Raw genomic sequence first — 27,869 nt, forward strand, 5'->3', positions numbered from 1 at the left:
TTGGAGGCCACCACCATGACACCACCAACACACAAGTATCATGCAAAGCATTCTGGAGATAGGGATGGGAGTCCTCTTCTACACTGATCTTGTGGTGTTTGCTGGCCTTCCTGCCTCTCCTGGATGCCCTGGGTCATGTTCCACTCTCTGCAACAGCTCTGGGGTTTAATGGGTGTCACCCTGGTCCCCCTGGACAGGTCTGAGTATGGACCCCGTGCCCCTCCAACCCCCATACCCACACCCTGTTCTGGCTACAGATGCCCAGACCCCCCTGAACCACATCTGATGGGGGTGTGTTGCCCAAGTGAGGGATGGGTGGTTGGGGACAGCTGGGGACACGTCCTGCCCAGGGATATGAGGTCCCCAAGGGGACAGGGCATGGTTGGCATGTCCAAACATTTGAAGCCCCTACACAACATCTAGTCCCCTTGTCCCTTACTCTGCATGACCACTGGTCTTCTGAGGAGAGAAAACAATGGGCAACATGCAATTCAGTATGAATCAAGATGAAGCTGTTTATTGAGAAAAATCACACAGATCTTACACACTATTTTACTGCAAATGTGGCATTCAGGTGATTGTTAGTTGGTTACATACACTGATCACACACAATACACCTGCTGTGTTCATTAAGTTGATGGTTAGTAAATATAGCAGGTTTTGATGAACATATCTTGTTATTCTTTACTATATTTCTTTATGTGGTGCCTGCCTGAGCATTATCACTTCCTCTATGATATCTAAAACTATCTGCACACCTGCTGTGCTGACCATTCATCAAGGCTGGTTCATGACATGTTCATTTACTCCCAAATACTTTCCTACAGCCCCTTCCTGGGCTGGGGTGATCTGCACCCCCACCTTCAACGCCACCATGTTCCTTCAGCATGAGTAACTTTCCTATGCAAGGAGGTTGTCAAGGCCAATCTCTTCTGTGATGAGAGTCAGATTGTTGGCAGGCCTGCTGCCTTCCCCGACATACTGGTGAGACATTAGTGGGAGGACCTGACATTGCTGCAGTAGCAGAAACCCAAATGAAAATCATTACTCACCTAGAAAGTCTGGGACTTGAAATTCCAGCAGTGAAAAGGTGCAACTGCCCTCTCCTGAGGTAAAGACTCTGGGAATGTCGTGGAGAGAGGGGACAGTGTGTGTTCCTCCCAGCACCCTGCCTGCCTTAGAACAAATAAAGGCACCAGAAAATCAAAAGGAATTGCAACATGCCCTTGGCTCACCAGTGTTCTGGAGGAAACATGTTCCAGATATTCTTTCTTAGCTCACACATAGTTCCCAGATTAGGAAATGGAATACTCAGCTAGAACATTACAGGAACATATACCGAGTAGAGGAGGGAACACCCAAAATGTTTCAGACACAAGGACAGTGTATACTTCCCCAGATAAGGAACCTCCCCCTTCCCACACCAAAGGAGCTCCTCCATTTGAATCCTGTCTAAAAAATGTGTGGTTTACTGAAGCCTCTTCAAGGAGTGAGGAAAAGACTTGGAAATACCAAGCAGGAGCTCTGCATGTTGAGAGCAGAGAACAAATTGTACCAGAAGGAGAAGGGAGTTCTCAAGTAGGAGAGTTAACAGCAGTTTGGAGCGTAATAATGAGAGAAGAGGACAATAATGAACCTGTATACATTTACAGGGAATCCTGGGCTGTATTGAAAAGGTGTACAGAGTGGCTTCCCTTCTGGGAACAGAATCAGTGGGAAGTAAACTGAGTGCCAGTGTGGCAAAGGGGTAAGCAGAAAGAGCTATTAAATAAAGCCAAACAGAAGCCCATATATAGTGGGATGGGTGGCTGCCCACGAAGGGGAAGACCATCCAGCCCACATTATGAATAACCAAGGAGATTCTCTCACTCATCTAGCTATTTTGGCTGAAGAAGAAGGAAAAGGAGAAGAGGAGAAATGGTGACATCTGTGGCCATTCTGGAGAAAAAACACTCATTTAGAGAAACTGCGAGCAGCGAGTGGCCTGTCACTCAAAGGCTGTTTGAAAGAGTCATCTCCACTTGTGGTCTAACACCAGGAGGATAGTATCCTCTTTTAAAAACTGATTCTGGCAGAACCAGGCTTTCATTTCTCTTCTCTGTCAGGAAAAGAATCCACAGATTTGGTGGATTTTGTAGGAAAAGAACCTCACCATGAATGGAAGACTTACGCTGCTCTTGATTTTACAGTTGTTGGTATAATCTTTTCAGTCTTGTAATCTTCACAGTATGTATATGTTATCACCACTTCCATTGTTTTGGACAAATTCTCTCCTTTCCTTTAGTGTCAGCAGACAGGGTGGAAAGGTCATGCATAATCACGCATGGGATTTGATTTGAGGTTTTATACAAGTACAGAACTCTACAGACCATGGGCTATGTATCACTATGCCTAGATCTGCTGAAGATGGTTGAAGATCTTTTGCTATTCCCATTAATCTGTCTTTTGTGTTTAATATCACTAATGCAACAGGCCCCTCCCACCTCACAAACTTATGGATTAATGTGGTGGTTCAGCCCCAAGCAGTGGCTGAGCACCACAAGCCACTCACTCACTCCCAGAGGAGAAACAGACAGAGGCTGCAATGGACACTGAGAATGTCTCCTGCCCTCAGCCCCCCCCCCCCCCCCCCCCCCCCCCCCCCCCCGGAGACAGACACTAAGAATGTCTCCTGCCCTGAGGCCATGCAGACAGGTATTGAGAAGAAGTCTCCTGCCCTGGGGCCATGTGGACAGGTTTGAGGTGACACAGTCACTAACTAAAGCTGGGACTCACCTCTGAACTCTCATCATTACATTTGCAGGTGAGGAGACATGGTGGATGTCTACACAGTGGACTCTTGTCCTGAGAGGGAGCAGAGGCAGAAGCAACCTGGTCCCATCCCAGGGGACCAGGGAAGTGGTCCACCAGACGGGAAGGTACGTCGTACCTGAGGGTGGTCTGCAGTGACACGGACAATACTCAGGCCCCCAAAGATCAGAATAACACCCAGCATGAACAGTCTGTACAGTGGACGTAGGTGTGGTGTACAGCGATGGGGACCAGAAAATTGGCTGTAGTGGACAGGGCAGACATTGAGGCACCAACTGTCCATGACCAAGAGGAGGACATGAGAATATGGATGGTGCCCCTACCTTGGTCATGGAGGCCCAGGTACAAGAATTGCAGCAAGAAAACGGGCTGAAAAGGCACCATCCAGGAATATTCCTGCCCTGGTTGCTGTTGAACAATTCCCCAGGCAGGGTGGATGTGTTGAGGACACCTCCTCTCCTTATCCTGACCTGGTGGCTGTATGTGTATGTGGGGTCAACCTCACACCCAGTGCCATGGAAAGGCCATGTTAGAGCACTGCTGGATCACCCCTGTGGTCAGTCCTTGCACTTTAGCCTGGGCAAGAAACACAGGCTCCGCTCAGGGTGAAAAAACACCTGGTTTGCAATTTTAGGAGCTGTGTAATGAATGTCCTGATAAGGATGAGGGGTCCTGCCTCCAGCGAGGCAGAGGAAAGTGTCAGGAGAGGGCAGTGTGAGCCCAGAAGAGCCCCTGAGCCCCAGCTCCCAGGCAGGACTGTCAGATCGCCTCCCAGCAGAGCATCCTCCTGCCCAGGCTGGGATGCTTGGAGCACCTGAATGGGTGTCTGAGGGTTGTTGGGTGCTGAGGAACTACCAATGCTGGGGCAGATGCTCCTTCTGCCTGGGGACAAAGGGGGAAGGGGGTGGAATGCTGCAGGGAGAATGAACATGGCAGGGGCACAGGGGACATGACATGAGGGACACGGGAGGGACACGGGACTGGGGAGACATGGCAGGGAAAGAGAGAGGAGAGAGGTGCTGCTGGAGCTTGTACTAACACCTTCATGGTTGAGAACGTGAAGGTTGGGGGCATCATGGCCTGCAGTGACCATGAGATGGCAGAGTTCAGTATCCTACATGGAAGGAGCAGGGCAATGAGTAGGATTACAACCCTGGATTGGAGGAGAGTTAACTTTGGCCTCTTCAAAGACCACTTTGGGAGAATCCCATGGGTCCAGGCTTTAGAAGGTAGAGGGGCCCAAGGGAGCTGGTCAGTATTCAAGCACCACTTCCTCTGAGCTCAAGATTGTTGCATCCTGAAGACAAGAAAATCAAGCCAAGTAGGCAAGAGACCTTCATGGATGAGCAAGGAACCCCCAGAAAAGCATCAAGAAGAAAGCTGCAGCATGTGGAAAGAGGGAGGACTATAGGGATGTAGTCAGAGAATGTATGACCGAGCAGCAAGGAAGGCTAAGGTCCACTTGGAATTGAAGTGGCAAAGGATGTTCAGGAGAACAAGAAGGGCTTCTTCAGATGAATCAGCAGCAAAAGGAGGACTTCAAGAGCAGTGATTATAGTCCAGAGGTGAGTCTCTGCTTTAGTCAGTGACCATTTGCCCACATGGCCTTGAAGTACCCACCTAGATGGCTTCAGAGTAGGAAAGCTCCTTCCAGTCCCTGGCTTGTTCAGCTTGGAGCAGGCCCTGGGGAGACCTTCAAGCACCTTTAGATTAGATATTGGGAAGACTTCTTCCCTCTGAGGGTGGTGGGACACTGTCCCAGGCTGCCCAGCTTGGTGGTAGAGGCCCCATCCCTGGAGACACTCAAAGTCAGGGTGGATGAAGCTCTGAGTAACCTGATTGAGTTACATGTTCGTTGGCCTAGATGACCTCCAGAGGTCCTTCCAACCCAACACCTTATTTGATTCTGTTATTCTCTGACTCGCATCTCAGGGCTGGAGGAGCCCTGGGGACATCTCCACCCCCAAGTGTCAGGAGAGGGCAGTGTGAGCCCAGAAGAGTCGCTGAGCCCCAGCTCCCAGGCAGGACCAGCAGATCACCTCCTAGCAGAGCATCCTCCTGCCCAGGCTGGGATGCTTGGAGCACATGGACAGGTGTCTGAGGGATGTTGGGTGCTGAGAACCTACCAGTGTTGGGGCAGCTGCTCCTCCTGCAGCCCCAGCCCCAGGCCCGGTCCCAGGCCCAGCCCTAAGCCGAGCTCCAGGCACAATTCCAGGCCCAGGCCAAACCCTAGCCCCAGCCCCAACCCCCAACCCCAATCCCCAGGCACCAGCCCAAAGCCCAGGCCTAGCCCCCTCCCCCGGCCAGCCCCAGGACCAGGCCCAAACCTAAGCCCTGGCCCTGCCCCTGGCCCAGGCCCAGACTCAGGTCCAGCCCCAGGACCAGGCCTAAACCTAGCTCCAGGCCTAGCTATAAGCCCAGGCCAAACCCCAGGCCCAGCCCCTAGTCCCATCCCCCAGCTCTAGCCTCAGGTCCAGCCTCAGGCCCAGGCCTAGACCTAAGCCCTGCTCCTGGCCCAGGCCCAGGCCCTACCGTCAAGGAACCAGGCCCCTGGGGAACCACACCCCATCCCCAGGCAACCAGGCGCAAGCTCCATCCTCAGGCCACAAGGATCAGGCCACAGACCCCATCCCTAGGACCATCCTCAGGCCCCATACCCAGCCCCAGGCCCAAAATAAAAGCCAAATAAATAAAATTAAAACCAAAGAATTAATGGGGGGAAAAAAAACAAACCCAAAGGAAGAACTTCAAAACCTGGATTTGGACATGAAGGGTTTTTTAAAGCAAAGGAAGGAAAACTCAGCGCCCCAATGTTCCCCCTGCAGTAAGCCTTGTAAGATCCTTGTGGCCTGAGGATGGAGCCTGGGCCTGGTTGCCTGGGGATGGGGTGTGGTTCCCCAGGGGCCTGGTTCCCTGAGGGTAGGGCCTTGTTCCCAGGGCCTGGGCCTGGGCAGCTGAGGATGAGGCCTGGTTGCCTGGGCCTGGGGCCAGAGGGATGGGCCTGAAGACCTGGGGGTGGGCCAGAGCCTGTGGGGCCTGGTTCATTGGGCCTGAGGGCCTGGGGGTATGGCCTGAGGGCCTGGGCCAGAGGGATGGGCTTGAGGACCTGGGGATGGGCCCTGCTTCCCTTAGGCCAGCTTCCCCTGGGGGTGGGGCCTGAGACACTGGTCTACTAGGGAGGGGCCTGAGGCTGTAGCTGGTCCTGGGGATGGGACCTGGGGCTGGGCCTGGGGCTGGGCCTGGGGCTGGGGCTGAGCCTGGGGGCTGGGCTGGGGGCTGAGCAGGGCTTAGGTCTGGCCCTAGTCCTGGGGATGGGCCTGGGGCTGGACCTGGAGCCTGGGGCTGGTCCTGGGGCTGGGCCTGGGGCTGGACCTAAGACTGGGACCTGGGGCTGGGGCTGAGCCTGGGGCTGGGCTGGGGTTTGGCCTGGAGCTGGGCTTAGAGCTCTGGCTTAAGGCTGCAGGAGGAGCAGCTCCCCCAGCACTGGTAGGTCTTCAGCACCCAATGTCCCTCAGACACCCAGCCTGGGCAGGCGGATGCTCTGCTGGGAGGTGATCTGCTGGTCCTGCCTGGGAGCTGGGGCTCAGCGGCTCTTCTGGGATCACACTGCCCTCTCCTGACACTTGGGGGTGGAGACATCCCCAGGGCTCCTCCAGCCCTGAGATGCGAGTCAGAGAATAACAGAATGAAAGAAGGCGTTGGATTGGAAGGACCTCTGGAGGTCATCTAGGCCGACGAACCTGTAACTTGATCATGGAATCACAGAATTGTAGGGGTTAGAAGGGACCTCGAGAGCTCATTGGGTCCAACCCCCCCTGCCAAAGCAGCTCCCCAGCTCATATTGAACAGACAGGCGTCCAGACGGGTCTTGAATATCTCCAGAGAAGGAGACTCCACACCTCCTGGGCAGCCTGTCCCAGGGCTCCCTCACCCTCACTGTGAAAAAGTTCTTCCACATGTTGGCGTGGAACTTCCTGTGCTCCAACTTGCAGCCATTGTTCCTTGTCCTGTCTCCACAGATACTGAAAAGGGGCTGGCTAATTCCCCCTGCATTCCATGCTTAAGATACTTATAGACATTGATTAGATACCCCCTTAGTCTTCTCTTCTCAAGACTGAACAGCCCCAGCTTATTCAGCCTCTCCTCACACGGGAGATGCTCCAGGCCCTTAATCATCTACATAGCCCTTCTCTGGACTCTCTCCAGGAGATCCCTGTCCTTTTTATACCAGGGAGCCCAGAACTGGACACAATACTCCAGGTGGGGCCTGACCAGGGCAGAATAGAGGGGGAGGATCACCTCCTGTGACCTGCTGGCCACACTCCTCCGGATGCCTCCCAGGATCCCATTGGCTCTCTCAGCCCCAGGGCACCATGCTGGCTCATGGCCAACCTGTCATCTACCAGGATCCCCAGGTCCTTCTCCACTGAGCTCTTCTCCAGCAGGTCATCCCCCAGCCTGTACTGATACAAGCAGTTATTTCTTCCCAGGTGCCAGACTCTACACTTGCTTTTGTTGAACCTCATCTGGTTTCTCCCTGCTCAGCTCTCCAGCCTGTCCAGGTCTCTGGATGGCAGCGCAGTGTTCCTGCATGTCAGCCACCCCTCCCAGCTTTGTATCATCGGCGTACTTGCTGAGGGTGGATGCAGTTCCCTCATCAAGGTCGTCAATGAAGATATTAAACAGAACTGGACCCAACACCGAGCCCTGGGGAACACTGCTAGTCACAGGCCTCCAGTCAGATTCTGCTCCTCGAATCACAACCCTCAGGGCTTGGTCTGACAGCCAATTCTCAACCCACCTCACTGTCCACTCCTCTATCCCCTGCTCTCTCAGCTTTGCTATCAGGATGTGAAGGGAGACAGTATCAAAAGCCTTGCTGAAGTCAAGGTAGATGACATCCACTGCTCTCCCTCCATCCACCCAGCCGGTGATGAGATCATAGAAGGCTATGAGATTGGTTGAGCACGATCTCCCCTTGGTGAATGCATGCTGACTGCTCCTCATGACCTTCTTCTCTTACTTGGAGATGGCATCCAGAACAAGCTGTTCCATCACCTTTCCAGGGACAGAAGTGAGGCTGACTGGATATCCCTCTCAAAGCCACGGAATCAATTTTCCCCCTTTCCTCTGCCTGGCTGGAGGCAGGACCCCTTGTCCTTTCCAGAGCCTTTATTAACAGCCTCCTGTAATTGCAAACCAGGCGACTTGTCACCTGGAGAGGAGCCCACATCTCTTGCCCAGGCTAAAGTGCAAGGGCTGGTCACAGGGGTGATCCTACAGTGGTCCAATATGGCCTTTCCATAGCACTGAATGTGAAGCTGACCCTACACAGACATATAGCCACCAGGTCAGGATGAGGAGAGGTGTCCTCAGTACATCCACCAGCCCTGGGGAATTGCTCAACAGCAACTGGAGCAGGGATCTTCCTGATGGTCTGTTTTCAGCCAGTTTTTCTCTGCAATTCTTGCGCCTGGGCTCCCACAACTGAGGTAGAGGCACCACCCATATTCTGATGTTCTCTCCATGGTTATGGACAGTTGGTGCCTCAATGTCTGCCCAGTCCACCACAGCCAGTTTGCTGGCACCCATCACTGTACACCACACCAACATCTGCTGCAGAGACTGTGCGTGCTGAGTGTCATCCTGATCATTGGGGGCCTGAGTACTGTCCAGATCACTGCAGCCCAGCACAAATACCCTCAGGTACCTTCCACACTGGTGGACCACTTCCTTGGCTGCATTATGTGATCTTCCTTGAAAGGATACTTTGCCTTCACGCTCAGTTGGAGCCATCTCCAGAGGCTGCACGAGGCTGCCCCCTTCTGATCCATCAATCCCATAGTCACCAGCAATAGATAAATGCTGGGCTTCCATGCCTTCTAGTTCCTCCCTCTGACCCCACCATGCCAGCACGGGAGCCACCAGGAAACAGACGTCTCCACCTGCCTGATGGATAAAAGCATTGCCCACATCTCACAGCCCTGTCAGGGATGGGACCAGGTTGTTTCTGCCTCTGCTCCCTCTCAGGGTAAGAGTCCACTGTGTGGACGTCCACCATGTCTCCTCATTTGCCTCAGGGAAGGAGCCCTTCTTCTCAGTGCCCATTTGCAGGACCTCAGAGCAAGAGACATCTCTGCAATAACTGTCTGTGTGGCCTCCAGGCAGGAGGCCTCCTTAGTGCACATCTAGATGGTTTCAGAGGAAGAAACTTTCTTCTCAGTACCGGTCTGTGAGGGCTCAAAGCTCATCACCTCCACAGGGGATAGATGACCAGCCATTGGCCAAGAAGAGTTGGCCAAACCCCCAACCCATCTCTTTTTCCTTTTTAACATCAGACATGATGTGCTACAGCCTGGGATATTTCTCATTAGATTAGGGCACGTGCGTGGTTGTGTCCGTTTATGACATCACACTGTGCCACCACTGTTGAGATCCATCACTGTGATACCAATCCAGTTTCTATCAAAACTCCTTGTAAGGGATTGACAGTGGCTGCACAGAAGGTGCCCACAGAGCTTCTCCATCACTCCCCTCCTCAGCAGGGCAGGGAGGGGAGGAAAAAAAGGTGGAACAGGAACAAACTCCCAACCAAGGCAGCTGAATAAAGCAAAAGCCCTGTGCAGAAGTAAAGGAAAACCAGAAATTTTATTCACTGTTTCTCCATCTGCATTTATTCCCCATCAGCAGGTGATGTCTGGCCACGTCCCAGGAAAAGGGGCTCCAGTACGATCAGCGGTTGCTCTAGAAACCCAATACTGTAAATAACAATCATCCTCTTCTCATCCTCCTTTCTCTCAGCTTTCATAACCAAGCAGATACCACAGGGTTTGGAATATCCCTTTGGTCAGTTGGGATTAGCTGTCCTGGCTGTGCCCCCTCCCAAGGTCTTGCCCACCCACAGCCTCCTGGCAAGGGGTATCTTGGAGAGACATCCGGGATGCTGGGCCAGCCCCGCTCCCCAGCAGCCAAATCCCTGGGCTGGTACCAACACCCTGCTCACTCCCAATGCACAGCACGGCCAGGACTGCTGGGGGAAATGAACTCCACCTCATCCAGACCCAACACAGTCCTAAACAAGGCACCATGCTGGGTGCTGGGAAGAAACCCAGCTCTATCTCATGGAGAATGAGCACAGCCCATGATCCAAGGCTGGGAAACAAGCACATGAACTGGTGCTACACTGCTGGCTCTTCCCCAGCCAGAAGATGCAACAGCACAGCACCATGTGATGGTGCACCGTGATCAGCTATCTGCAGGCAGCTCCCAGCCTCTCCAGTCGGTGACAGTGCATGAGCCACATCCAGCTGCCTTGGTCGCTCATGGAGCAGTAAGACTGTGATCACTGCAAGGATGGGAGGAAGAGACAGTGTCACCCAGGTCAAAGTCCCTGTACCCTACCCTCTGCTATGGTGGTCTCAGTGTCCCCAAACAGCAGCCCAGTGTCGCTCTGACCATGGGTCTCAAGGGGGAGCACAGAGAGCTGAGCCTACCCCATCCACCCCCCTAGTCCCATGTCATCCCTTTGGCCAAGCTGCCAGAGCTCCCATCCGTGCCTACAGGGGAAAAACATCTGCGAGCTGCCACCTCGTGCTCGCTGTAGGCACCATGCACATAAGAGAAGAGAGGAAGAGGCATCAACATCCACTGCACTCAGTGGCTCAGGGGCTCTACAGAGTTGTGGCTCATGACCACAGCCCATACCAGCCCCCTGGCTCTGCCTTCCTCCCACACCCTAGAACTTTACCTGATCTGCGCTTCCAGATGATGAATCCAGTGATGCTGATGACAGCCAGGATGGCAAGGGGAACAACCACCCATGGCACGATGGTCGATGAGTTGGACTCTGACTCTGGGGATGAACAGGGTGGTGAGGAGGGGAAAGGGAAGGCCCCAGCCCACTCTTTCATGTGCCCAAGGCCACCAGACTCACCCCATGCAAAGACCCCTGGCTCAGCCAGGCTGGCGTGCTCCACACGGCACCGGTACTTGTCCTGCTCCCCAGGAGGGGCCTCGATGGACACCCAGGTGTAGTAGGTGCCGTCACTGTTGGGCACAATGCTGCCCCGCTGGGTCTCCTGGTCCCTGACCTCACCATCCTTCAGCCAGCTGATGGTGATGGGCCGTGGGTAGAAGCCGTAAGCGCGGCAGTGCAAGGTCAGGATCCCCTGGGTCTCCTTCTTCAACACTCGGATCGTGGGGGGCTCTGGGGAGGGGGTGGCAGTGAGGGCTGGCACACACATCCATGCTGGCCCCTCCCCAGGGTCCCCATCTCCCCTCACCTTTCCTCTCCAGGACAGCCTGCCCATAGCTCATATATTTCATCAGCCACTCAGGGCAGATGTTCTCCAGGTAGTCCTTCATGTGCTTAATGGCAGTCCCGTCTGCCTCCCAGTTCCTCTTGGTGATTTGTGCTGCTGCATCTGCTGCAGTCAATGTCATTGTGTCCATGTCGAAGGCAATGAAGTCCCACCCATCATAGGCGATTTGCCAATACCCACTGGTGCTATTGTCCTCCAGGAGGTCACAGCTGACTCTGCTCTGCAGTGTGTGAGCCCCTGAAACACGACAAGGGAGATGGGGCTGAGTTGCTGCTGCATCCCTGGGCCTTCAGTTGGGCAAGGCCCCCCCGCAGCGCCCCCCACTCCATCTCTGTGTGATCCCCAAGGGAATTGTGCACCAACATGAGAGCTGCCCCCATCCTGCCCAGGGCCCACAGCACTTGGGGCATCACATAAAGCTGTGACACAGAGTCCCTGGACCCAGGGCATGGATGAGCTGGCACCCAGCCCCTCAGAACTCTGGAACAGCAAGGGGATGGGACAGAGTTCTGAATGCTGGGTGAGCATGCAGATAGGAGATGGCATGGGTTGCAGGAGCCCCTCTGGCTCTGGGGTGGTGTGTACAAAGGAATGGTGAGGGGCTGGGACACGGGGTGGGAGTCCCTCTGGTTCTGGGGGTAATCACTGCCACAGGATGGTGAGGGCTGAGATGTGGCAGCTAGGCCTGGGATGGGGTGCTGGGCATGGTGGGGAGAAGGCCAGAATGTGCTTGGAGGGGCACCCAGAAGCCTCCCTGGCTCTGGCACAAAGGATCCCATGGAGTGTGGGGCTGGGGAACAGGGGTGCTTGGAGCGCTCTGCCAACAGCACTGGGCAGGGAAGGATCGGCACATCGCAGGGCAGTAGCATGAGGAAGGGTAGTGTCTTCATGGGGGAGGAGGGAGTGGTGATCTCCTATCCCTCAGAGCCCCTTCCCAGCCCACACTTACCTCCACTCTGGTTGTAGCGGCTCTGCAGCGTGTCCAGGTTCACTGTGGAAATCTCCTGATTGGTCTGTTCAATCTGGGTGTGCTGGTCCCAGTACTGCTGGTCCAGGTTGGCCGCCATCCAGTCTGCCCGGGGCACCGCCCTCCCCTTCTCGCTGTCGTAGCGTGAAATGAGGTTCCCGTCCACGTACCCCACGGACACAAACTGGGGTACTCCTGGGCTGGGCTCTGACACTGCGGTGTGGAAGTAGCGCAGGGAGTGGAGCTCTGTGGGGACACAGGGGTCAGTGAGGGGTGGGGGGTGCAGGGTGAGGGTGCCCATAGTGAAGGTTTGGGCAGGATTGGGTGGTGAGCCTGGGTGGGGGTCCCAGAGCAGCAGATTGGGGGTGTGGGGTGACACTTCAAGGGGAAGTGTCTGATGGGGAGGGGTATGTGTCCAGTATGGGGTCCTCTTTCCCATGAAGAGAAGCCAGGGGATCCTGGGGATGATGAAAGGGGGCCATGGCAGTGAAAAACCCAAGGTTCCCAGGAAGAGGGGTCCAAGGGTGTCCCTGGCATCAAAGAGAAACAGTTCTGTGGGAGCATCTTGGAATGGGATGGAAAGGGTTGGAAGGGGATGGAAAGGGATGGAAAGGGGAGTATTCCGAGGGAACACATGGTGTTCAGGGATGGTGACCAGGGGTCCCTGTGCCCTGGGGTGGTCCAGTGCACAGGGAATGGAGAACCGTTGTCAAGAAACAGGATCCAGGGGGGTTCCTGGGTCCCCACCCACACTCACCACACGCTGCCCAGCCAAGGATCCCCAGCAGCAGTCCCAGCGCCCGGCCCAGCCCCATCGCTCATCGCTCCTCTCTGGGTCCCCGATGTCATGAGAATAAGGAGCCCTGCTCTGGGACAAACTTTGCCACAAGCCCCGCCCCTCACCCCGCGATTGGCTCTGCCACCACCCACCAGCCAATGGTGAGACACTTCTTACCAGTGACTCCCCCACAGCACCACCCAGTCCCCACACGCCCCCCTACCCATCCCCTCCTCAGAGCCCCAGACCCTACCATGGCCCCATATCACCTGTATCTCCCAGCCTGGGGACACCTCTGGGCCCCCCAAGTCGCAGATCTGCCCTCCACCCCAGCCCTACTCTCCTCCCCCTCCCCTGGGGCACCCCAAGACCCCCAGACCTGCCTGTCCCGGGGGGACCCAGGCGCCTGGTGCCCCATGTCTCTCCCCACCCGGCTCTGACACCCTTCGGGTTTGTGGGTGAAATAGATGGGTCAAGTGTGAAAACCTCCTGGGGAGTGTGAGCAAACCCCAGGGCTAGGGGGAGGTGTCCCTTGAGCCCAATGTCCCTTGTTCCTGGTGACCCTCATGCCCTGCATTGCTTGTGTCCAGCATCGCCTGTGCCCAGTGTGCCTCAGGCCTGGCAGTGCTCCTGTCTGGCGCTGCTTGTACTGCATCTCCTGCACAGGTCCATCAGCTTACCAGTTCAAACCAGCAAAAACACCTTCCAGAAGGATCTGAACTATCTTCTGCCTTGTCTCAGAGAATTCCTCTGCTCTCCTGCCCCATACGATGATGTCATCAGCATCCTGCAGTTGCTCTGGGGCTTCACCCCTTCCAGCGCAGTCAGGGTCAGCCCATGGCAGATGCTGGGGCTGTTTTCACCTCTGGGACAGTCGATTCCAGGTGGACTGGGCACCCTCCCAGGGACTGCAAACTGTGCCCTATTCTCTGCTGCCAAAGGCATCCAGAAAAATCCAGTAGTGATATCAACTGGGGTGTCCCACTGCGCTGCCTCTGACTCCAGTTCCTGCTGGAGCTCCAGCATGTCCAGCACAGCAGCACTCGTGAGCGGCGTGACTCCATCCAGCCCACGACAGCCTGCTGTCAGCCTCCACTCTCCACTGGACTTCACACTGTTCTTAACAGAGGAAGCTCTCTGTGCCCGCACACATAAAGGATCCGAGTCCAAGCCAGTGCAGAACACCCAGTGCCCACCTGAGCAGGGGGTACCCAGGCTGGGTCTCACCTTACCAGTACCCAGGGACAAGTGCTCAGAACCCAGGGGGACAGGATGGCAGGGCTGCTGCCCATCCATCCCAGAGCTGGCTCGGTGGGCACAGCTCCGGCAGCGCTCAGCAGGGCCCCAGCCACGGGACACGGGGAAAGCTGGGAACTCCGAGCGGGTCGGTGCGGTGTGATACGAGGAGAACACGGGCACAGCCTGGTGCCTGGATACTGCCCGCTGCTAGTGCACAGGCTGAGCCCACTCCAGGGTCAGACTGTTCACCCCAGGGGGGCTGGGGGCAGCCAGGCAAAGGACGCTGCCCGGAAGGGCTCCTGACTCCCGCTGACTGAGTCACAGTGGGAAGTGGGGAGTCACAAGTGGCGGCTCCCAGTGGGCAGCAGGGAAAAGGAGGAGGGGACACGGGGAGTGCTGAGGGCTTGTGGAACCGAAACCTAGAGAAACACACCCCAAAGCCTCCTTCATGCACATCCCCACAACTGCTCACATCTGCAACGTACACCAAACGCACATCAGCAGCACTGACCTCCCCAAAACCTTCTGCAGAGACTGACAGACCTCATCTCCCATCGGTGAGTGCTTATGTGCTTTGAGTCATCAAGTATAAATCTTAGGAGCTCTGAGTCAATGGTGTAGTACTGACATCCTGAGCAACACCCTGAACCAGTGGGTCGTTAATGTCTATTAGAGCCAGAGAGGTTTCAGGTGGGGGTTTTGTTGTTTTATTTTCTTTTTTCTTTTTCCTGTCTCACTGTCCTGTCCTGTTGTGTGAGGTTCTGTGACAGCTGCTCTCCCGTTTCCAGCAGGGTTAGGGTTAATGTTAATCTTGCAGTGATTGTAGGGCTGTGTTAGGGATTTAGGGTGATGGTACCACACTGATGGTTTAGTTGTTGCTAAGCAGTCAAGGACATGTCAGCTTCTCATCCTGCCTTGTCTCTGAGAAGGGGGAGGCAGTTATTAATGTGGGAGCACAGCTCCTCCTGGTACTCCCACTGCTGGTGCTGGGCTGGATGTTCAAAGCCCTCATGATCCCCATGGCAGTCGAGACCCCCAGAACCAGAACCTACATTCTGGGCACAGGGAGTCTTTATGTGCTCCCCCAAGTGCTGTGGGCCCTGGGCAGGGTGGGGGCAGCTCTTGTTTCAGTGCCCGATTCCCCAGGCCTCACACAGGGCTGGAGTGGGGGGTGCTACCGGGGTCCTTGCCCCACTGAAGGACCAGGGCTTCAGCAGCCCCTCAGCCCCATTTCACTGAGGGGGCTCACACACTGCAGAGCACTGTCAGCTGTGACCTTCTGGAGGACAATAGCACCAGGGGGTATTGGCAAATCCCCTACGATGGGAGGGACTTCATTGCCTTTGACATGGGGAGCACCTGTACCACGTGGCTGAGCAAATACATGAGCTACGGGCAGGCCGTGCTGGAGAGGAAAGCTGAGAGGATCCTGACCTTGCACTGCTGTGCTTACAGCTTCTTCTCACAGCCCATCACCACCAGCTGGCTGAAGGACAGGAGAAAGTCTCCCCCACGAACACGCAGGGGCTGCCTGAACACAGCCACTGCCTCCCCATCCTGCCCCTCTGCGCTGGGGCTGCAGCCCCAACAGTGACTGTTACCATGGGATTGAGCTGCTGGTGCTTCCCAAGAATGGGATGTCTAGGAGGAAGATGTCCCATCTCCTGCCCTGTGGGGCAGATCCTGGCCCCAGGGTGGTGAAACCTGCTGAGCTCTGAGCTCTGCCCCTGATACTCTGGCTACTCCTGTCCCCTGCAGACGTGGTGTCCCTGGATCCCCAGGGCTCTTTAAAAGCCACAGCTCTGATTGTGCTGGAGAGGAGGAAGGGGAAGATAGAGGAGGGCAATGGGGATTGCAGGTGCCCAGTTGGGATGGCAAAGAAGGGCTCTCCATGCTAAAGAGGTTCCAATATCTCCCAACCCCCCAGCACGAGTACCCTGACACTGGAAATAACCGGTCCTCGAGGACAGAATGGGACCACACAGCTCCCCAGTACAGCCCCTGCTCTGCCCCACTGCCCCTCCCCAGGAGTTATTGCAAATCCGTTACTGACTCTACAGGGCAGGAAATACAAATCTCCTGTGGAAAGGGAAGTTGCTCACTGGGTGCTCAGGAGCTCCAGATGCACCAGGCTGCTTTAAAACCCCATCCTCTGCTGACTTTGAGGTGCAGATTTACATCTGTGGGCAGGATTTGAGGCCCCACTGCCAGGCAAGGAGCTGAAATTCTGCATCCTCCTACCAAAGTCCAGAGGCAGAAAATACAGCTGCAGTACCTGGGTGCAGGTGCTGGAGGTGGCTTTTCCCAGAGCTGCACCTCTCCCAGCAGCCTGTGCTGGGGAACAGCAGGTCAGGGCATCCCCACTGTGAGCTCTGCCAACGGTGGGGTGCAGAACTCCAGGGCACCAGGACGGGTGATTTTTACCACAGTCAGCAAATCCCACCTTCCCCAAACTGCCCCTTGCCCCTCACACAGCCACCGGCCCCACCACCCAGCAGTGCCCACCCTGGGATCCATTTTGGACCCATGCCACCCCATGGGTAAAATAGCCGGGATGTGACATATCTGCTCATGTTTGTCCTGCCTTCCTGGAGAAGGGAAGCACCCCACAGTGATGCAGGAGCCACTCAGGCTGGGGCATACCTCTGCGCCCATCCCCACCATCCTACAACCCTAATCCACCATTGATGGTGGGATCCGTGGGAATTCAGACACATCACAGCCCTCCCCATGCACAGGAACACCCCAAGGTCAGCCCACCTTCAGGCATGTCCCCTCCAGCTGCATGACCAGATTGCCCCAATCTGTCCAGCCCCCAGTTCAACCGGTTCTCCAGCTTCTGGTTGAGGTGCAGGTGACTCCCCAGCACTCCAGGCAAGGAGCTGAAATTCTGCTGTTCTCATTGCCCTGTGAACCCTAAGGTTGCTTTTGGACCCATGCCACCCCATGGGGAAGATGCCCAGGATGTGATATATCTGCTCATGGTTGTCCTGCCATCCTGGAGAAGGGAAGCACCCCACAGTGTTGCAGGAGCCACCCAGGCTGGGGTATATTTCTGCACCCAACCCCACCATCCTACAACACCAGTGGGGCTTTGATGGTGGGATGCATGGGAATTCAGACCCACTGCATCTCTCCCTACCCACATGAACACCCTGAGACCACCCCACCTTCAAGCATGTCCCCTCCAGCTCCATGAATGGCATGGTCCAAGCTCTCCAGCCCCAGGTCCACCAAGTTCTCCAGCTGCTGGTTGGGGTGCAGGTGACTCCCCAGCATCCACATCCCCTATGTTCATGTTCAGGAGGATCGTATCTACTCCAGACATTGTCAGATCCAGATGGAGGAGGTCGGGTGGGGAGCCACTGGGGACTCCCACATCACTCTCCATCTTTCCCCACCTTGAGCAATCAAATCATCATCCCGCAATCCTGGAAACTCAGTTCTACTTTATTGCACCTCATTTAAAGTGAGGACCAGTTGAGTGATTGTGAGTGAGAATCAAGGGGCAGGATAGTGTGAGTGTTGTTGTTGGTGTGTACTACAGGCCCCCTGATCAGGAGGACAGAGTTGACAATGCCTTCTACAAGCAGATAGGAGTCACCTCATGATCCCAGGTGCTGGTCCTTATGGGGAACTTCAATTACCCAGGTATTTGTTGTGTGAGCAACAGGGACAGGCATGCCATTCCAGACAGGTTCTGCAGTGTGTGGAAGACAACTTTCTAATACATATGGTGGAGGAGCTGACAAGGGGGGTAGGTACTGGATCTTGTTCTAACCAATGAGGATGGGCTCATTAGGGAATTAAAGGTCAGGGGCAGCTTGGGACAAAGCAACCATGAGATGGTGGAGTTCAAGATCCTGAGTGGAAGAAGCAAGCCAAAAAGTAGGATAGCTACCCTGAACTTCAGAAGAGCAAACTTTGATCTCTTCTGCAACCTAATAGAAGCCATCCCGTGGGCTGTGCTGTTAGAAGGTACATTGAGCAGCTTATGCATGTCCGGTGAGTGACTTCCCTGTGTCTCACACCCTGGGTTCCCCTTCAGTCCTGTCCTGCAGTGCTCCCCTTAAAAGTTTCTCACTTGCACCAGGGCTGGCTGGGGTGGAGGTTGTTTTCTGGAGCAGGTTCCCACTCCAGGGAAAACTCCTTCTCCTTCAAGTCATCCTACTTAATTTTCTCCAGGGTCTTTGGAACATTGGAGGGCAAAGCAATGCGAGTGGCATGGAATGTGCACTGCTCATGCCAACCTTCACCCTTGTCTGCAACACCCTAAATCAATCAACACACAATCTCCATGTCTCTGTATCCTTCTCTGTTGTCAAGCTGAATTCAGAGTGGTGGGAACAGGCCACCATCTCCATGGGGCAGGATGTCACGCTGCCTTGTCAGTTGTCCCCTGCCGTGGATCCTTGGAGCTTGGACATCAGGGGGATCCAGCACCATGTCTATGAAACGGTGCACCACTGCTGAGATGGGGAGCTCCTGTCCAGGGAGCAGTTGAAGAAGCATGTTGGGATGACAGAGTTGGTCAGACATAGACTCTCCATGTCTGGAGAGAAGTCTGGACCTGTGAATCTCTGGGTTCAGACCCTCTGATGATGGTCAGTACATCTTCACAGTGAAATATGGTGCCTCTTATGGAGCAAGTGGTGTATTTGGATGTGGCAGGTTTGTGGTTGGTGTGGTGTTGCCAGGGAGTGGTTCTGGTATCCCTGAGCTTTTGTGCCCCTCCCAGACCTCTGTCCTTTCCCTTTGTGCCACAGGACACCCTGCATGTTTTCTGGAAGCGTTAGGGCTTCTTGAACAAAGATGGGTTATTGCAGATGCTGCCTTGAGATGCTGAATCTCAGTAGATCAGTCTTGCTGTGCCACAGTGTTTGAAGGAAGATCTGGGGCTGTTGGGCATCAATGCTCTGTGTTTCTGCACAAGTTTTGTGGCCAGTCCTGCAGCCCTGTTGGGACCTGTGATGGTTCTGCTATTGGATGTGGTCATTGTCTTTGAGCTGAGGGCACACCTACCTGACTGTTGTGGTTTCCATGGCAAGGTGTTAGGGGTGGGGATGGGGACTGTAGGAGTTGACTTCTGCAAGAAACTCCTAGAAGCTTCCCCCAGGTCCCACAGAGCCAGTACCAGCCAGCTCAAGGACAGACCCACTGCTGACCAACGTCAAGCCAATCAGTGATAGTGGTAGTGCCTCTGTGATAACATATTTAAGAAGGATGCTGTGACGCAGTGGGATGCCCACACTGGAGCCAGCTTGATGTTTGGTGACAGCAATGGCTGAATGTACTCCTGGACTGACAGACAGCCAGGATATCATGGCCATTCCTGTTCTGCAGCACTGCACAGGCTGGAACTCCAGCATCACCTTGAATCAAAGGGACAGTAACCCGTGGATGAGTCCCCAGAATAGCAAGGCACCCCAAAGTGTCCATGGCCAGGAATAAGTGCCCCACAGAGCCTCTGCCCTTCTGCAGCAGAAGAGAAAACTCCTGAAGGCCACAGTGTTCCCTTCTCCCCAAGACCTCTGGGCTTGTTTTTCCTTCCTTCTTCTCCTTTATTTTTCTTTGAACTGATGGTCTCCTGCCTTTTTCCTTCATTGTCCTGAACCCCCAAATGTCCTAAAACCACCAATGTGAAAGAGATGGACTCAGTGGAACTGGCTCAGGTGGACAATTTGCCAGGGTCTGGTCAGGGCTGTGCTCATTGCCTCAGCAACAATGGTCACACATGAGAACATCAGCCCATTTTGTGAAGGAAACATCTAAAAGTGCTGAAACTCTCCTAATGCTATTCTCCAGCACAAACTGCTGTGAGAGGCACAGGGTGAATCACATTCCACCTATGGACAGTAAATCTGCAACTGACACTGGCTTAACGGTTGTTGAGGTTTTAGTCAGCCTGGTGCATCCGGCAGCTCGTGACCACAGGGGGTTTGAATATTTCCTTTCATTTAGGTCCAGTAACGGGTTTGCAATAAAACCTGGTGAGGAACAGTGGGACAGAGTAGGGGGCTGCACCAGGGACCCATGCACAGTCCTGTCTTGCCATTTAGCACTGGTTTCTTCTACCATTGGGGTGCTTGGTCATGGGGTTTGGGGATTTCAGAGCCTTTTTGGGGGGCAGGTGCAACCCTTCTTTGCCATCCCCTCTTGGGCAGGTGTAACCCCCATCGCCCACCTCTGCCTCCTTTACCCTCGCTTCTCTCCAGCACGGATGCAGATGTGGCTCCTGGTGAGCCCCAGAGGCCTCCTGAGGTATTGGGTGACTCTCCATGTGTTCCTGCAGGAAGGGATCCTGCAGGGCTGGAGGGGGCTTTTTCCTGCTCCAGGTGACAGATATGTGACAGGCAGCTGCCATGGGGCAGGGGAAGCCGAGGGAGCTGAGCCCCACATGGGTTTCACTTTCCTTTGGGCTCTTTACACTGTACATCCCTTGCCCTGTGTTCCCCTCCCGTCCTTTGAAAATCATTAAGTTCAACCAATTACATCTTAAGCTAAACCAGATCCCTAAGTACCTCCTCTACCCTTTTTTAAAACTCATCCAGGGATGGTGACTCAATCCCCTCCTTGGGCAGCCTGTTCCAGCCCTGACAACTCTTGCAGTAAGAAATGTTTTTCTAATATCCAATCTAAACCTGCCCTGGCACAGCTTGAGGCCATTTCCCCTTGTCCTATCTTCTGTCACCTGGCTGAAGAGACCAATACTCACCTCTACAACCTCCCTTCAGGTAGTTGTAGGTGGTGATAAGGTCTCCACTCAGCCTCCTCTTCTCCAAACTCAACAGCCCCAGATCCCTCAGCTGTTCCTCATATGATTTTCCCTCCATCCCCTTCCCCAGCCTGGTTGCCCTTCTCTGGACTCTACACTTGGCCTTGTTAAACTTCATCCCATTGGTCTCAGCCCATCAGTCCAGTCTGTTCAGATCCCTCAGAAGAGCCTCCCTACCCTCAGGCAGATCAACACTTCCTCCCAGCTCAGTGTCATCTGCAAACTGACTGAGGGAGCATCCAATCCCTTCATCCAGGTCATGGATAAAGATGTTGAACAGAACTGGACCCAGGACTGAGCCCTGGGGGACGCCACTCGTCACCGGCCTCAGCTGGATTTGGTTCCATTCACCCTTTGGGCCCATCCATCCATCCAGTTTTTATCTAGCTGAGGGTCCACCTGTCCAGGCCAGTTGCAGCCAGTTTCTCAGTCAGAATGCTGTGAGAAACCTTGCAAAGGCTTTACTGAAGTCCAGGTAGACACATCCACAGCCTTCCCCTCCTCCATTCAGCAGGTCACCTGGTCATAGAAGGCAATCAGGTTAGTTTGTCAGGATCTACCTTTTGTAAACCCATGTTGACTGAGCCTGATCCCCTGGCCATCATGTGTGTGCTGCATAATTGCTCCCAGACTGACATGCCTGGAGTTCCCTGGATCCTCCTTCTGGACCTTCTTATGTATGGGTGTAACATCTGCCAGCCTCCAGTCAAGAGGAACTTCCCCAGTCTGCCAGGATTGCTGGTAGATCATGGAAAGGGGTTTGGCAAGCACATCTGCCAGCTCTCTCAGCACCCTTGGGTGGATTCCATCTGGCCTCATTGATCTGTAGGTGTCTAATTGGCCAAGTAGGTCACTAATCATTTCCTCTTGGATCATGGGAGCTTTGTTCTGCTCTCCCTCCCTGTCAGCCAGTTCCTGAGGATGAATACTCAGGGAACATCCAACTTCACTATTAAGACTGAGATAAAGAAGGAATTAAGGACCTCAGCCTTCTCCTCATCCCTTGTCACTAATGTTCCCCCTGCATCCAATAAGGGCTGGAGATTCTCCTTGACCCTCCTTTTACTGTTAATATGTTTCTAGAAGGACGTTTTATTATCCTTCACAGAACTGGCCAGTCTGAGTTCCAGTTCAGCTTTAGCCCTTCTGACTTTCTCCCTACATGATGTCACTAAATTCCTATAGTCATCCCAAGACACCTGCCCCTTCTTCCAAAGCCCATATTTTTCCCTCTTTTCCCAAATATCTTCCCAAATCTCTCTACTCAGCCAAGCTGGCTTCCTTCCTCACTGACTCCTCTTCTGACAGACTGGGACAGCCTGTTCTTGTGCTGCCAAGATTTCCTTCTTGAGGAGCATCTAGCCCTCTTGGACTCCTTTGCCCTCAAGGGCTGCCTCCCATGGAATCTTAGTGAGCAGCTTTCTGAAAAGTCCAAAGTCAGCCCTATGGAAGTCTAAGGCGGCTGTTTTGCTGTCTCCCTTCCTTACTTCTCCTAGTACTAAGACTTCTCCTAATACTAACTAGGAGAACTAACTCATTCCTCTGGAAAGCAAAATCCAAAAGCAATGAGTGATCAGAGGGAACAACCACTCACCCCATGGCTGATACTGCAGGAGCAGCCAGAAATCAGGGTTATTCCCCAATTCCTTCTTTCCGGGGAGTGGGACAACACCTCCAGGAATGGTTCCCTGCCAGCCAATTCCACCGTCAGCCCACCCAGCCTCTCTAGATTTCAGCATGAACATCAGGAACCCCCCAAAAAACAAGTCCTTCCCAGTGGCTCCTGTGCCAGGAGGTTTTGCTGGGGGAAGGGGCCAGAAGGACTCACCCAGCTCTCTGGACAGCAGCACTGAAAAGCAAAGCTGGAGGAAGAGGAGGTCAGGAGAGCAGCTTGCTTCCTCAGCGGGAACAGCTCCAGAGGGTCTCTGGGACCTTCCCACCAGCCAGGTGCTCTGGCTCCCTGTCCTCCAGCCCACACCCCACCATGTCCTTGTCCCCTTTCATCCTTACCCAAACTGTTTTTTGATGAAGGAAGCACGTCCTTTGGGGGCAAATGTACTTTTTATTCTCCAGACATAAGCTACAAGGGAAAGGAGTCCAACAAGAAAGCACAAGGAGCACACCCAGACTGGCCATCCAGGGACAGGCATCATGGAAAACGGGAGCTGAGAAACAAACAGATCCACAGGGAAAGGGACGGATTTACACTTGCATCTGTGGGAAGAAGAACCAAGAAACCCCCGCCCCACACCCCCATGCTGCCCGTGTCCCGTGAGACCTGGCCTCAAGGGGACAGAGTCCTCTCATGCCCTCACACCACCACACTGCACCCCAAGCCCAGCCCAAAGCTGCTCCCAGCCAGGCAGCCAACCCCCGCCCTGCTCCAGCGCCGCAGGGGCTGGCTGCAGCCGTCGCACCGGAGATGCGCAGGGACGCCTCCTGCTCCTGGTCCAGGCGAAGGTTCCTGACCACACAGGACCAGTTCCCCTCTCTGGTCCCCATCACCACGATGGCGTCTTCAGTGTCAAACAGGCCCCTGGCATCAGGGGAATGTCTCTGGGAGACTGAGGGGACACGATGCCCGTTGGGGTCTTTCCACAGCACCTCCGGTTGCGGGAACCATCCGGCCGATCGACACAGCACCCAGATGCCTCCGGCCTCGTAACCCTCCAGAGAGAGCTGAGGGCCAGAGCCTGTGGCTGAGGAGGAAGGATGGGCTCAGCTCTGATGCCACCACCACATCCCAGAGCAGACCCCTCACAGGTCCCAATAGGAGTGTGGTACTGGACACCAAACCCACTCCATCCTGTTCAGGAAATGCAGAGTATGGATGCCCAACCATCCCAGAGCTCTCCTGCAAACCTCATGGCAGAATAAGTCTGATCTGCTGAGCTTCAGCACCTTGAGGTAGGCTCTGCATTGACCAGTCCTCATTCAAGAAGCTCCAAGGCTTCCAGACAATGTACCAGGTCTCCTATCACACAAAAAGTATGGGCCAGAGGTCTGGGAGGGACACACTGCATAAAATATTCCCGATGAGGCCTCCCCAGGGCACAGCAGGGGGGCAGGAGAACCTCTCTAACCTGCTGCCCACACATTTCTCTTCCCTGACCCTGAGGACATGTTGCTGGTCATGGTCAGCCTGAGTTCCAACAGGACTGCCACGTCTTCTTCCACAGCGCTGCTTCCCAGCAGGTCAGCCCCTAACCTGTACTGGTGCCGGGGGTTATTCCTTGAGAGGTGAAGGTCTCTACACTGGCCCTTTGCTATTTTCTGCCTGGTTCCTGCTTCCAGCTTTAGTTATTAAGTTTGGGCTTTGGTAGGAGGATGAAGAACTTCAGCAAAGCACCTGGGGTGGGGCCTCAAGTCCCACCCAGAAGCAGAAGTTCCAAACCACAAATATAAAATGATGAGTGATTCTGAGAAGCATGTTTCGTATATCAGACAATGTCTCCTAGAGGATGCATCTCTTTTTGCAGGGGGTAGAATATTTCCTGTCATTTAGAGTCAGTAACAGAAATACCAGAAATCAAGGTAAGTGGAAGTGGGTGAGAGCAGGGGCTGCACTGGGGAGCTGTGTGTGGTCCCTTGAGCACCAGGTTCTTCAGCCATCGTGCTCATGCAGGGTCTTTGGGGATTTTGGTGCCTCTTAGGGGGCAGGGGCAGCCCTTCTTTGCAAGCCCCTCTGGGGTGGCTGTACCCCCCATTGCCCTCCCCTGCCTCCCTTCCTCTCCCTACAGTCCAGCACGGCCACAGATGTGGCTCCTGGCAAGCCCTGGACACCTCCTGATGTACTGGGCGACTCTCCGCGTCTTCCAGTTGTGTTCAGGTAGGGATCCTGCAGGGCTGGCAGGGGGTTTCATCTGCTATGGGTGGCAGATGTGGGGCAGGGAGCTCTGGTGGGGCGCGGGGACCCCAGTCTAGGGTTGGGCCCTGCATAGCTTGACTTTCCACTGGGCTCTTTACACTGTATGTCCCTCACCCTGGGTTCCCCTCCAGTCCTGTCCTGCAGTGCTCCCATCAAACGGCTCTCGCTTGCACCAGGGCTGGCTGGGGTGGAGGTTGTTTTCTGGAGCAGGTTCCCACTCCCGGGAAACCTCCTTCTCCTTCCAGTCCTCCCACTCCTGCTCCAGTTTCTCTGGGGTCTCTAGAACATGGGAGGGCAAAGCAATGCCCACAGCATGGAGCTTGCCCGGCTCATGCCAAACTCATCCCTGACCTCCAATGCCCTCAATTAACATAGGTGCCATCTCCATGTCTCTGTGTCCTTCTCCATGGTCAAGCTGACTTCAGGGTGGTGGGACCAGGCCATGCTCTCCGTGTCCCTGTGGAGCAGGACATTGTGCTGCCGTGTCACTTGTCCCCAGCCATGGATGCTCAGAGTTTGGACATCAGGTGGATCCGGCACAGGGTCTCTGAAACGGTGCACCACTACCGACATGGGGAGGACGTGCCCGGGGAGCAGATGGAGGAATATGTTGGGAGGACAGAGCTGATCAGAGATGGTCTCTCCAACGGAGAGATGGGCTTGCGAATCTCTGGGCTGAGACCCTCTGATGATGGTTATTATGTCTGCACCGTGAAAGATGGCAACACCTATGGAGAAGCTTTGGTGGAGCTGCAGGTGACAGGTTTGTGTCTGGTGTAGTATTTGCAGGGGTGTTCATGGTGTCCCTGGCCTTGTGTGTCCCTCCCAGATCCCTGTCTCCTCCCTTGGTGCCCCAGGAGAACTGGTACGTTGTCTGGAAGCCTTGGGGCTTCTTGAACAAAGAGGGGTCGCTACAGATGCTGCCTTGAGGTGCTGAATCTGGGCAGCTCGGTCTTGTTCTCCTGTGAGGTTTGGGGGGAGATCTGGGGCTGTTGGGCATCAATGCTGGGTGGTTCCTGCACAGGTTGGGGTGGGTTTGGTGGGAGCTGTGATGGGTCTGCTCTGGGATGCAGTGGTGGCATCAGAGCTGAGCCCATCCCTCCCTGACCCCAACCCTGGGCTCTTCCCCAGCCACAGGCTCTTGTCCTCAGCTCTCTCTGGAGGGTTACGAGGCCGGAGGCATCCGGGTGCTATGTCAATCGGCTGGATGGTTCCCGCAACCGGAGGTGCTGTGGAAAGACCCCGACGGGCACCGTGTCCCCTCGGTCTCCCAGAGACATTCCCGTGATGCCAGGGGCCTGTTTGACACCGAAGACGTCATCATGGTGACAGGAACCAGAGAGGGGAACTGGTCCTGTGTGGTCAGGAACCTCCGCCTGGCCCAGGAGCAGGAGGCGTCCCTGCACATCTCCGGTGAGACGGCTGCAGCCAGCCCCTGCGGCGCTGGAGCAGGGCAGGGTTTGGCTGCCTTGCTTGGAGCAGCTTTGGTCTGGGTTTAAGGTGCAGTGTGGGGATGTGGGAGCACGGGAGGACTCTGTCCCCTTGAGGCCAGGGCTCATGGGACAAGGGCTGGGATGTGTGGGGTGGTAGTTTCTTGGTCCTTCTTCCCACAGACTCCAGTGTACATCCATCCCTTTCCCTGTGGATCTGTTTGTTTCTCAGCTCCCTTTTTCCACAATACGCGTCCCTCGGTGGTTGGTCTGAGTGTGCTGCTCCTCCTGCTCTTCTTTGGGCTCCTTGGCGGCGGTGCTTATCTCTGGAGAAGGAAACGTACGTTTGCTTCAGAAGGATGTTTTGCCTTCATCAAAATGCCCCTTGGGCAAAGGACTGAATGGGATGAGGGCACAGTGGGGTGTGGGCAGGGGGACAGGGAGCACGGCCAGAGCACCTGGCTGGTGGGAAGGTCCAAGAGACCCTCTTGAGATGTTTCTTCAAGCCGCACTCCTCATGTCCTCTTCTTCTGCCTTTGCTTTTCAGGTCTGCTGGTATCCAGACAGCTGGGTGAGTCCTTCTGGCCCTTTACCCCGGCAAAACCTCCTGGTACAGGAGCCCCCAGGAGGGACTTGGATTTGTGGGTTTCCTGATGTTGGGGCTGAGCTCCAGAGGGCCTAGGTGGGCTTATGGGGAAATAGTCTAGCAGGGAACCATTCCTGGGTGCAATGCGGTCTTTTCCTACTCCCCAAAAAGAATGAGTTGGGCATCAGCCCAAGCTCTACCTGCTGCTGTGGAGCAGCCATGGGATGAGTAGCTGCTCCCTCTGATCACACTTGTCTTTTTGTTTTTCTTTCCAGAGGAACGAAGTGCAGTACAGGGTGAGTCTTGTGGAAAGAGACATTCCTGACATTTGGGCCTCTTTGCACTTCCAAAACCATAATTTGGGGTCTGCCTGAGCTCTGCCTACTCTTCATGTGCAGTTATGGCAGGACAAGATGTCCTACCTGGTTAAATATTATTTTTTCCTTCTTTTCCAGAGGAACAAGGTACAGAACTGGGTGAGTCGTGTGGAGACACATTCATGGGGTTTGGGGTTTTTTGCACTTCCCAAACAGTAATTTGGGATCTGCAAGAGCTCTTCCTGCTCTTCTTGAGCATTTCTGGGGTGACAAGGTGTCCTACCTGATACATACTGCTTTTTGGTTTTCTTTCCAGAGGAACGAGGTGCAGCACCGGGTGAGTGGCCATGGGCAGCTGCACGACGTGGGGTCCTGTCATGGGTGCTCTGTGCTCAGCCCTTTCCCTCTTTGCCTGTCCTCTCAATTCATGCACTTTTCCTGCTTTGGGGAAACCAGCCCAGATTTGTCCCCTCTTCCCTTTGGTTCTCCCTGAGCATTAGCCATGGGACATGACCCGTCCAAGGGAGACATTCCTGGGCACTGGGATCTTTTACCATTTCCCAAACAAGCAATTTGAGGTCTTGCCAAGCTCTGACAGCTCCTGTGGGAGCACTTACAGGAGGAGTAGCTGTTCCCTCTGGTCACACATCGCTTTTTGGTTTTGCTTTCCAGAATGTAGCAGTTTTCTGTAGCAATGTGCTGGTAGAGAACTGGGGGCTGCAGAGATGGCTGCTGTAAGAAGCTCTGCAGGCCCCAGAGAGTAAACATCAGCTGATT

The 27,869-nt window shown here is 54.7% G+C and overlaps 2 protein-coding genes across 2 annotated transcripts in view; both read right to left on the reverse strand.

The window, feature by feature from the left end:
- Positions 1-27,869, reverse strand: part of LOC311202782 (class I histocompatibility antigen, F10 alpha chain-like) — a gene marked incomplete at its 5' end in the record, with an annotated part of 129,951 nt that overhangs the window by 87,064 nt on the left and 15,018 nt on the right. The gene's annotated exons all lie outside the window — the stretch shown is intronic.
- On the reverse strand, positions 10,318-12,914 carry LOC311202835 (class I histocompatibility antigen, F10 alpha chain-like; the record flags this gene model as incomplete). The annotated part of the gene is made up of 6 exons (XM_084277485.1): positions 10,318-10,367; positions 10,559-10,663; positions 10,745-11,017; positions 11,094-11,369; positions 12,082-12,345; positions 12,857-12,914. 6 exons carry the CDS (start codon positions 12,912-12,914, stop codon positions 10,318-10,320), a joined length of 1,026 nt encoding a protein of 341 aa, XP_084133611.1.

Source organism: Gallinula chloropus (assembly GCF_964237585.1).
Source record: "Gallinula chloropus genome assembly, chromosome: 32".
Classification (NCBI taxonomy): Eukaryota; Metazoa; Chordata; class Aves; order Gruiformes; family Rallidae; genus Gallinula; species Gallinula chloropus.